Here is a 12481-nt window from a genome sequence, read left to right as displayed (position 1 = left end):
CCCTGTGATAACCTGGTGACTTGTCCAGGGTATACCCTGCCTCTCACCCATTGTCAGCTGGGATAGGCTCCAGCTTGCCTGCGACCCTGTAGAACAGGATAAGCAGCTACAAATAATGGATGGATGGAACTCCTGTTCTGCGACTGCATGTTCTCTAGATTTCTCTGAATATTTCATACCAACTCTGTCCGATAGCAAGTAAACTAAACAGGACAATCACTTGATCCTGACTATCATTTGATTGTAGAAAACACTTTTTTGAAAAATTGTTGTCATGAACATGCTATATAGTTGGGTTCTGCAACATTTTGATTTCTTAAAAATCAAAGAATTATACATATTCTGCATAGAATTATAATTGAGTATTACATTACAAGCATTTTAGCAGACACTCTTACCCAGAGCAACATACAATATACCCAGAGTAGCAGATGGGGATAAGGTGCCTTGCTCAATGTCACTTCAGCCATTCCTGCTGGTCCAGGGATTTGAATCAGCAACCTTTTGGTCCCAAAACTGCTTCTCTAATCATTAGGCCATACAGTAGTGCTTGAAAGTTTGTGAACCCTTTAGAATTTTCTATATTTCTGCATACAGTGGTGCTTGAAAGTTTGTGAACCCTTTAGAATTTTCTATATTTCTGCATAAATTTGACCTAAAACATCATCAGATTTTTACACAAGTCCTAAAAGTAGATAAAGAGAATCCAGTTGAACAAATGAGACAAAAATATTATACTCTGTCATTTATTTATTGAGGAAAATGATCCGATATTACATATCTGTGAGTGGCAAAAGTATGTGAACCTTTTGCTTATCTGGTATGACCCCCTTGTGCAGTAATAACTGCAACCAAACATTTCTGGTAACTGTTGATCAGTCCTGCACACCGGCTTGGAGGAATTTTAGCCCATTCTTCCATACAGAACAGCTTCAACTCTGGGATGTTGGTGGGTTTCCTTACAGGAACTGCTTGCTTCAGGTCCTTCCACAACATTTCGATTGGATTAAGGTCAGGACTTTGACTTGGCCATTCCAAAGCATTAACTTTATTCTTCTTTAACCATTCTTTGGTAGAACAACTTTTGTGCTTTAGGGTCGTTGTCTTGCTGCATGACCCACCTTCTCTTGAGATTTAGTTCATGGACAGGTGTCCTGACATTTTCCTTTAGAATTTGCTGGTATAATTCAGAATTCATTGTTCCTTCAATGATGGCAAGCCGTCCTGGCCCAGATGCAGCAAAACGGCCCAAACCATGATACTACCACCACCATGTTTCACAGATGGGATAAGGTTCTTATGCTGGAATGCAGTGTTTTCCTTTCTCCAAACATAACGCTTCTTATTTAAACCAAAAAGTTCGATTTTGGTCTCATCCGTCCACAAAATATTGTTCCAATAGCCTTCTGGCCTGTCCGCGTGATCTTTAGCAAACTGCAGACGAGTAGCAATGTTCTTTTTGGAGAGCAGTGGCTTTCTCCTTGCAACCCTGCCATGCACACCATTGTTGTTCAGTGTTCCCCTGATGGTGGACTCATGAACATTAACATTAGCCAATGTGAGAGAGGCCTTCAGTTGCTTAGAAGTTCCCTTGGGGTCCTTTGTGACTTCACGGATTATTACACGCCTTGCTCTTGGAGTGATCTTTGTTGGTTGACCACTCCTGGGGAGGGTAACAATGGTCTTGAATTTCCTCCATTTGTACACAGTCTGTTTGACTGTGTATTGGTGGAGTCCAAACTCTTTAGAGATGGTTTTGTAACCTTTTCCAGCCTGATGAGCATCAACAACGCTTTTTCTGAGGTCCTCAGAAATCTCCTTTGTTCATGCCATGATACACTTCCACAAACGTGTTGTGAAGATCAGACTTTGATAGGTCCCTGTTCTTTAAATAAAACAGGGTGCCCACTCACACCTGATTGTCATCCCATTGATTGAAAACACCTAACTCTAATTTCACCTTCAAATTAACTGCTAATCCTAGAGGTTCACATACTTTTGCCACTCATGGATATGGAATATCGGATCATTTTCCTCAATAAATAAATTACCAAGTATACTATTTTTGTCTGATTTGTTTAACTTGATTCTCTTTATCAACTTTTAGGACTTGTGTGAAAATCTGATGATGTTTTAGGTCATATTTATGCAGAAATATGGAAAATTCTAACAGGTTCACAAACTTTCAAGCACCACTGTAGCTTCCTTCCTAGCAGTCAGGCAATTTCTAATATTTTGTAAAAGTTTAGCTCATATAACCTGCCCATGAATGTTAACAAAGTTTTTTCTTCTGTGGAATGTCAGGACAAAAGGGCTGGAGAACTGGGCGAGAGGATCCTGCGGGACATGAAGGAGTCAAGAGAGCAAGAGGAGTGTCTGCATGAAATCCAACAGCAGCTGCGGCTCCTCACACAGAGACAACACCCAGATGTGAGTTCAAAGAGGCAGTGCTTCAATCAAACTAGGGGAAACACACACAGAGTCGTACCAAACACTTGCACTGTAAACATGTGATGAATGTAATGCTGAAGGTATATATTTCATTGAGTGCAACTGAAGACAAAATGCACATGTAGGTTTTTCCTTTTTATATAATCTGAGCCATGTCATCATACACTTAGCCTTAATTTACAGGTCAGTACTGTCTAGACATGTTTCACCACTAAGTGGAAATGCTGGGAAGGTGGGAAGGCCCTAATTAACACCAGATACTATACTACTAAGGGTAATGCATTTTATCTATCCAAATCAAAATGAAAATTTAGCATATCAAGTTTTCAAAGTATGAGGAGGTATCATCAAAATACCCTACCAAAAAAACACTTTCGCTCTGTTGAAGGTTTTCTTTGCTACGTTGTGCTTATCAAACAATTGTGGTTGCACAGATTGAGCTTCATATCTCTTATAAAGATTTGTAAATAAATAATGCACAATGCACGTCTTATGAAACTTGCAAACTTGCATGAAAATTATCACGTTAAGCACATAGCAGACTTAAAATGCTAACTTTAATAGCTATTGCTGTAAATTCCATCCATTCTCTGTCATGATGTGAATTCAGTGTCTTTGCTTTGAAATGAGTTTTTGTTAACTCACAAAACTTAAATTGTCATGTCTCACTGGTTGGAACATTCTGGTTGGTGCATGTCTGTTGGACATTTGTGACTCAAATTCCACAAGTGAGAATGATAATGATTCTGGGTTGGTTTTTTTTAACCTCGAAAAAAAAATCATACATCCCTATACATACCCCATATACAGTGTCTTGCAAAAGTATTCATCCCCTTTGGTGTTTGTCCTGTTTTGTCACATTACCAGCTGGAATTAAAATGTTTTTTGTTTTTTTTTTTGGGGGGGGGAGCAGCATTTGATTTACACAACATGCCTATCACTTTAAAGGTGCAAATTGTTGTTTTATTGTGACACAAACAATAATTAATATGAAAATAAAAGAACAGAAATCTGAAGTGTGCATAAGTATTCACCCCCTTTCATATGAAAACCCTAAATAAGAGCTGGTCCAAACAATTCACTTCATAAGTCATATAATTAGTTGATCCACCTGTGTGCAATCAAAGTATCACATGATCTGTCACATGATGTCTGTATAAATCAACCTGTCCTGGAAGGACCCGGACTCTGCACTGTAAAAAAAAATCCGTTGTTTTTACGGAAAAAATACTGGCAGCTGTGGTTGCCAGAATAATCCTGTTAAAAATACAGTGAAATGTAAACAACATTACAGAATAACTTGTACATTTCACTGGGATTCCATGTACAATTAATGATAACTAAATGTAAATTTTACAGGTATTCAATGTACAATAATCAATACATAACTGTTAATTTTACGGATATTCATTGTACAATAAAAAAGCATCTAGGAATGAATTGCGAGTGTTCTCGATTATTGGTTTTTGTGGCTCCAAAATGATGGTTACAAGCAATGATCTACTAGACAGATATTTTATTTAATTTAGAGTTTTACGAAATGTGCCGGAGAGCCTCTACTGAAATTTTTTTATTTTTTTAACAGGGCAATGATGTAATTTTATCTATCACATTCTGTTTTAGCATTACAGTTTGTGTTTAAACTACAACAATTTGTAAATTCTACAAAAAATATGATCAATTCAACATATTCTTACTGTTAAATTAACAGTGGTATTTGGTTAGGAGTTTTACAGTATATTGATGTAAATTACACACTGCTTCATTGTTTTTGTATTTACAGTTTTTTATGTCATGATTTTACATAAATTCACTGTTAATTCTACGGACATTTTTTACAGTGTGTAACACTACTAAGCAAGCAAAATGAAAACCAAGGAGCCTCCAAACAGGTCAGAGACAAAGTTGTGGAGAAGTATAGATCAGGGTTGGGTTATTAAAAAAAAAATCCCAAATGTTGATTATCCCACAGAGCACCATTAAACCCATTACAGCAAAATGGAAAGAACATGGCACCACTATAAACCTGGCAAGAAAAGGCCACCCACCAAAACTCACAGACCAGGCAAGGAGGGCATTAATCAGAGATGCAACAAAGACACCAAAGAAAACACTGAAGGAGCTTCAAAGATCCACAGCAGAGATGGGAGTATCTATCCATAGGACCACTTTAAGCCATACACTTCACAGAGTGGGGCTTTATGGAAGAGTGGCCATAAAAAAGCTATTGCTTAAAGAAAAAAATAAGAAAACATGTTTGGTGTTTGCCCATCAGTATGTGGCAGACTCCTCAAACACATGGAAGAAGATTCTCTGGTCAAATGAGACTAAAATTGAACTTTTTGGCCATCATGGGAAACGCCATGTGTAGCACATATTCAACACTTCCTATCACCCTGAGAATACCATTCCTACAGTGAAGCATGATGGTGGGAGCATCATGTTGTGGGGATGTTTTTCATCTGCAAGGACAGGAAAGCTGGTCAGGACTGAAGGAAAGATGGATGGCACTAAATACAGGGCAATTCTGGAGAAAAACCTGTTTGAGTCGGCCAGAAGTTTGAGACTGGGACAAAGGTTCGTGTTCCAACAGGACAATGACCCTAAACATACTGCTAAAGCTACACTGGAGTGGTTTAAAGGGAAACATTTACTGTAAATGTTTTGGAATGGCCTAATCAAAGCCCAAACCTCAATCCAATTGAGAATCTGTGGCATAACTTGAAGATTGCTGGACACCAACACAGCCCATCTGACTTGAAGGAGTTGGAGCAGTTTTGCCTTGAGGAATGGGCAAAAATCCCAGTGGCTCGATGTGTTAAGCTAATAGAGACATACCCCAAGAGACTTGCAGCTGTAATTGCAGCAAAAGGTGGCTCTACAAAGTATTGACTTTGGGGGTGAATACCTATGCACACTTCAGATTTCTGTTTTTTTTTCATCTTAATTATTGTTTGTGTCACAATAAAAAGCAAATTTCATCTTTAATGTGGTCGGCGTGCTGTGTAAATCAAATGGTGCTAACCAACCAAAAATCCATTTTAATTCCAGCTTGTAATGTGACAAAACAGGGCAAATACCAAGGGGGATGAATACTTTTGCAAGACACTGTATCCAGCCAAATTTTTCGATGGGTTGTTGTAAATGTGTTCACTTACATGGTTAAGGTGAATGATATCTTAGGTCATATTGATGCAGCTTGTATATTGCTACATTAGCATAATATGAACTTGAATCAGCATGGGATTGTTCTTAGTTTAGGGGTTTATTTGCACAGCCTTTAAAAGTTAATCTGAACAACTTATTGGCAATACAATCCAATAATAACAATAAAAATCTTTTTATAAAAATGTTTCAAATATAATAGCCAAACAGGAGAAGAACATGAGACTCAAAAGCATGGATTAATTTTATAGCATTACTGCTGTTCCACTTATTCATGTTCGCCAAGACAGGGCTTTCTCAAGAGCTGCTCCCAAAAGCCTTCTGTTTTCTGCCTGGTTACACAGGAGCCAGCCAATCCTGGCAATGTCTAGCACTTCAACAGTTTGCTTTGTGCCTCTGCTGTAATGTAGAAAGTAGACACTGTTACTCAGTGTCAGGATTTTCCTTTTTTGACAAGCATTTGTTGTGTACCTTGGTGGTTGTAGGGATGTGAAACCACTTGGTTGTTTGTTTGTTAAGCAAAAGAATAAAAGTATGAAAAAAGTGAAAATATTCTTGTCCAGGAAGGGAGCAGAAAATTGCAGGGCTAAATTGTAAACTTATTGCAGGACTCCAGCAGTCAATTCCAGGAACAGGCACAATATCCTTCTAATGACCCTGTATTATAAGAACTGTCAGACAAAATTTCTCTTACTAAACAAGATTTAAAGCCTACTTTCAGTGTTTTTTTCCTTCTTCACAAGCAGGGACAGATGCAGAAGAATTTGAGTGGGGTGGAGAAGACACAGAGCTAGTATGATGTGGCCTCAGAATAAGCCCTAATGCTCGATTATGGGCAAATGCCAGAGGTTGACCCTTTACCTGTTTGCAGCCTATGCTCATTTTCATCTTTGGGTTAGAACCAACTGGTCATGTTTGTTTTTAAACAATAAAGTATTAGAATTTGTTCAGTATTTGCAATCATCAGTAATTTTCAGGACACCTTTGAATAATAGTTTTGAAAAACCTGCAACATACACAACAGAAAAACATAAATGCTAAACTGCATAATAAATTAAAGGTTTCTTAAAATAATCACTGGAAAGACATTTGTAGATTTTTTTTTTCCCCTGCTGAAAAATCCAGTTGGGTCCACCAAAATACATGCCCAGCAGGTCAAGCGAGTTGATAATTTTTGCCAGCTGGTAAGTACTGATAGAAAGAAAACAGAATTACTGCAAGATAGTTGACTTTTTTTTTTAAGAAAATAACACAACAGTCAGACAATCTAAAGCAGAAACACTGAGCAATTTAGTCAAGTATTTAAGTATTTATTCTGATATATTCTACAACCCCAAATCAGAAAGATCTGGGACAGTATGTTGAAATTAAAACTGAACACAATCATTTGAAAATAATCTGATTAATCTGACTGGAATACATATTTCCATTGTGTGCAGTCCAGTCCAGATGCCTCTGAGCCCAGAAAAGACCACAGCACATCTGGACGCAAATTTCTCCAGATTGCTTGAAATGTAGATGCACCATAGAGGGTGAAATATCCAAATCTTTTGCTATCTTTCTTTGAGGAACATTGTTTTTGAATATTTCAATAGTTCTCTCATGCATTTGTTGAGAAACAGGAGCTCCTCATGGGCCTCTTGGCTGCTTCTCTGACCAGTGCTCTCCTTGCTCGCTCTGTCAGTTTAGGTGGACGGCCATGTCTTGGTAGGTTTGCAGTTGTGCCATACTTTTTCCATTTTTGAATGATGGATTGAACAGTGCTTCTTGAGATGTTCAGAGCTTGGGATTTTTTTTTATAACCTAACCCTGCTTTAAACTTCTCCAGAACTTTATCCCTGACCTGTCTGGTGAGTTCTTTGGTCTTCATGATGCTGTTTGTTCTTCAGTGTTCTCTGACAAACCACTGAGGCCTTCACAGAACAAGTGTATTTATGCTGAGAGTAAATTACAAACAGTAGGACTCTATTAACTCATTAGATGACTTCTGAAGGCAATTGATTGCACTGGATTGTATTTAGAAGTATCAGAGGACAGGGGGCTGAATACTAATGCACACCACATTTTTCAGATTTTTATTTGTTTAAAATTTTAAAGACCATTTATCATTTTCATTTCACTTCACAATTATGTGCTACTCTGTGTTGGTCTATCACATAAAATCTCAATAAAAAACTTTTAAGTTCGTGGTTGTAAGGTGGAAAAATGTGAAAAAGTTCAAGGGGTATGAATACTTTTGCAAGGCACTGTATGGCTAAGTACATGAGGACATCCTGTTATATCTATTGTAACATAGTATGTAAACCTTAAATATAGATCGAATTAGAAGTTTTTCCAATAATGGGAAGCCGGTAAACCCTCTCTTCCATCTCAGCATTGGTTAACCTAAATGGTTAAGCATTCAATTTGTTTACAGGAATTGCACTTTTCTCTATTGCGGCCAGTCTTATTGTGGAAAATGGCTGTAGTTTATTCTAAGGTCAAGCTTGAGAAAACAGCCACAAACATGGACTCTAATTATATATCAGATTTACAGGTTGCAAAGGAATATTAATGCCTTCAGTATTTGTTTGCAGGTATATTATGCAATTTGTCACACTATCTGAACTTCTTAAATATGCATTGCTTACAGTCCACTCAGTCTGTTCACTTGGCTTGAAACAATCTGGGTGTCCCATCCCACCCATACAGGTTTTATGAGCGATGTTGATGATTTGGTTCATTATGATGTACTGTGCAGTTAAAGCTAACTAAACCACTACAGCGCAGTTTAGCATTATCCTATAGTCCTAAAATCACACGCAGAGTGCCAAAAGCCTTGTCCATTCCAGTTAGTTATATATTCACACTTAAGCACACGTTATTCATGATGCATTTGGATTTTTCAGCTGGACTAGATCTGGGAACCTGCTGCTTTTATTTAACAGTGAAATCTGTCAGTCAAATCATGTGATACTAAGGTATACTGTTAGAACTTGCCTTTAAAGTTATCTGAAACTTGATAATCAGTATTTATTGTGAACATTCATCCATGTACAAAACCTGTCTGATTAGACATCTTAAGTAACATGAAGACATCATGAAAGAATGTTACCATGAATAACATATCTGTGATTTATTTGTAGTCAGTATCTTCAAAGCTGTACATCATAGCCATAATGTTTTATGCCACAACACACAACATGGAATGTTCAACTTCAGTTTTGTAAAAAAAAAAAAGCGAGAAATCTGGGGACGTTTTCACATATAAAGGGGTTAATCAAAATAACAGAACCATGTAGCCGTATAGAGCCATGTAAGCGTTTTCTCAACGACCCAATAAAAGTAGGACTACCCTTGACTTCATCCTGCTGTTCTTAAACCCATTCAGTTACTTTGTACAGTATGCATTGGGACATTATCTTCCTGGAATACGGAATCATTATAAGGAAAGCATGCTTACACAATAGGTGCACCTGGGCTTATAAAATTCTCTCATTTTGCTGGCTGTTATGTGATCATGCAAAGCAATCATTGGATGTAACAATTTCCATCAGAAGGCTGCCCATTACATTATGAATCCCCCATGTACAGTTGTCAGCAAGCATTATGGTTCAAAGGCAACCTTTGGCTTCAAATCATAAATCCATTTAGACACAGAAAATGCAGTGCCTCCAGAATGTATCCCCCCCCCCCACCCCCATTCTTTTTCTGCTTATTTTGAAGTGACTCTCTATAGAAATACGTGAATTGAAGTGAATTACGACTAGTATTTATTACCCTTAATTTTCAAGAGCTCACACTAAATTAAACATGGTACTTCTTTGTTCATTTTAAATTAACGTATACCAATTGTATGCTTGCACAATAAATATGTCTAATTATGGGGAAGTCACACATCTAATATGGCAGATCAGATCAGTCCTGCTGTCATGAAGACCACTGAAATGCCTGCGAAGTTTCAAGATGAAGTTTTTTAAGAGGAAAAAAGATGGAGAAAGTTATTAAAACACTGGCAAAACTTTGTGCATTACTAGAAGCACTGTGAAATACATTATGACAAAGCAGAAAAAAAATTACACAACCCAGACACTACCAAAACTGAGTGCAAGAAGGGTGATTATCCTAGAAGTGCCCAAATGGCCAGATATGACACTGAAGGGGTTACAGAGTTCACTTGCTGAAATGGGAGAACCTGTGCAGATCTCAACAATAGAATTAGCTCTTCACAGATCCAGCCCCTATCAGAGCGTGGCCAGAAGGAAGGCACTTCTGAGAAAGGGCATACTGGAAAATCTGAGGATTTTTTTTTTCTTGGAAAAGGATTTTATGGTCTGATGAGAGTAAATCTGAGACGTTTGGTCTAAACGTAAAGCATAATGTTGGATGCAAAATACAGCAGGTCATATATTTCCTGTGATTAAGCACGTTGGTGGAACATTTTTGCTTCTATTGCCACATACTATCTTATTGCTACTAAAGCCAACAAAACCATGCCAGCTTCAGAGCCAGGGATCCTGCCAGATGGAAAAAAGGAAAGAAATCTCATATGTGCAAGGTTTTTTTTTTTTTACTTTAACGTTGAACTTTACAGAATAGATCCATGAAGCTCATGGGCTGTTGCTTGTCAGGTTTCAGCAAAATTCCCCAAAACTCAAAAACTGCACAAAAGCAGTTGAAACTTGGCTGAAATGTTGGGCATAGGAAAAGGTAAAAAAAAAAAAAAAGTGGGTTTTTTGTTTGTTTGTTTGTTTGTTTGTTTGTTTGGGGTTTTTTTTACATGTAGATGTTTTTTGCATGTAGCAAATGACCTTATCCAGGGCAACTTATTGAAGTGCTTTGGAGTGTCTATCAAAAACACATCCTTCATCCTAGTTCCCTAGGATAGGAACTACGAACAATTTCTATGAATCAAATAATGTACTTGTAAGACTTTGAGCGGGTGGGTGGAGCACAGAAGTATGGCAGGCCAGAACTGAGTTTTCAAAACTCTTTATTTTCCGCTTTTCAGCTTCCACAATCTCCCAGTACCACAGACGCACACACACATCAGTCATCTGGTTGGGGAGAGAGCTCCCTTCCTCTGCTCTCTCTCTCCTTATATAGGGCGCGGTCACTGGGGAAGACACACAAACACATGTTAACAGACATCAGGTGCAGTGATTCTGCCACTTACCTTCCCTGACTCCGCCCTCCGGTCACAGACCGACGCCCCCGCTGCCACATACCCCCACCGCCCGACTCAGGCCGGGCAGCCGTCCAGCCTGCAACCGGCTCCCCCCCCCTTGACGGAAGAGGAAGTCTGCCACGACCATCTGTGCCCCCGGCCTGTGGATCACCTTGAAGTTAAAGGGCTGGAGTGCCAGATACCAACGGGTGATCCACGTGTTGGCATCCTTTATGCGGTGGAGACACTGGAGGGGCGCGTGGTCCGAACAGAGGGTGAAAGGGCATCCCAGCAGGTAGTAGCGGAGGGCGAGGACCACCCACTTGATGGCTAGGCACTCTTTCTCTATCGTGCTGTAAGGCCCCTCATGCACCGACAGCTTCCTGCTGATGTACAGCACGGGGCGATCCTCCCCCTCCACCTCCTGGGACAGAACAGCCCCCAGCCCTCTGTCCGACGTGTTCATCTGCAACATAAAGGGGAGAGAAAAGTCAGGGGAGTGTAACAGTGGCCCCCCACACAGTGCAGCCTTCACCTCAGAGAAAGCCCGCTGGCATTGCTCCGTCCACTGGACCGGATCTGGTGCCCCCTTTTTAGTCAGATCAGTCAGCGGGCTGGTGACGTCCGAATAATTAGGTATAAACCTACGATAGTAGCCAGCCAGCCCCAGGAACTGTCTCACCCCCTTTTTGGTCTTGGGCCTCGGGCAGGCCGCAATCGCTGCTGTCTTATTAATTTGGGGACACACCTGTCTATTGCCCAAGTGGAAGCCCAGATACCGTACTTCCACCCGCCCAATCGCACACTTCTTCGGGTTGGCTGTGAGACCCGCTCGCCTCAGTGACCCAAGGACGGCCCTCAGGTGTTGCAGATGCCGCGGCCAGTCATTACTATAGATTATGATGTCGTCTAAGTATGCGGCCACATAGATGGCGTGGGGGCGAAGGACCCTGTCCATAAGCTGCTGGAACATAGCGGGTGCCCCAAACAGCCCAAAAGGAAGTGTGACAAATTGGTGTAAGCCAAATGGTGTGGAAAAGGCCGTTTTTTCTCAGGATAGTGGAGTCAAGGGGATCTGCCAATAACCCTTTGTCAAATCCAGTGTCAAGTAAAAGCGAGCCGTGCCTAGTCGATCCAGCAACTTGTCAATATGAGGCATTGGGTACGCATTGAATTTAGACATCGCGTTGACTTTTCTATAGTCCACACAGAACCGGACCGACCCGTCGGCCTTGGGAACCAAGACCACCAGGCTGCTTCAGTCACTGTGGGACTCCTCGACGATGCCCATTTCGAGCATGGCCTCGAGTTCTTCCCGAACCACCTTTTTCTTGTATTTGGGTAGCCTGTACGGGTGGCTGCGCACTACCACCCCCGGGGACGTCTCAATGTGGTGTTCTGTGAGGCAGGTGCAGTCGGGCAGGGGCGAGAACACGTCCGAAAATTTGGTCTGCAACTGGGCAACCTCCATGAGTTGGGTTGGGGAGAGGTGGTCTCCACAGGGGACCGGAGAGGTAAGCGATGTCAATGTTCCCTTTTGAACCTCCGGCCCCAGCTCCGCCTTCTCTGGAACCACCGACACCAACACCACGGGGACCTCCTTGTTCCAGAGTTTGAGCAGATTGAGGTGGTAAATCTGTAGCACCCCACCCCTGTCCATTTGCCTCACCTCATAGTCAACGTTCCCGACTCGCCATGTGACCTCAAAGGGTCCTTGCC

General features: G+C 40.5%; 1 protein-coding gene across 1 annotated transcript in view; it reads left to right on the top strand.

Moving 5' to 3' along the window:
* Nucleotides 1–12481, top strand: part of fsip1 (fibrous sheath interacting protein 1) — a 104233-nt gene that overhangs the window by 78140 nt on the left and 13612 nt on the right. Inside the window, exon 9 of the mRNA XM_060933960.1 lies at nucleotides 2305–2430. Within this exon, the coding sequence (XP_060789943.1) occupies nucleotides 2305–2430 (126 nt within the window). The remainder of the gene's footprint in view (nucleotides 1–2304; nucleotides 2431–12481) is intronic.

The sequence above is a fragment of the Neoarius graeffei genome, chromosome 11, assembly GCF_027579695.1.
Source record: "Neoarius graeffei isolate fNeoGra1 chromosome 11, fNeoGra1.pri, whole genome shotgun sequence".
Taxonomy (NCBI): domain Eukaryota; kingdom Metazoa; phylum Chordata; class Actinopteri; order Siluriformes; family Ariidae; genus Neoarius; species Neoarius graeffei.
Note: the sequence above shows the minus strand (reverse complement) of the source record. Positions and strands in the feature narration are given on the sequence as shown.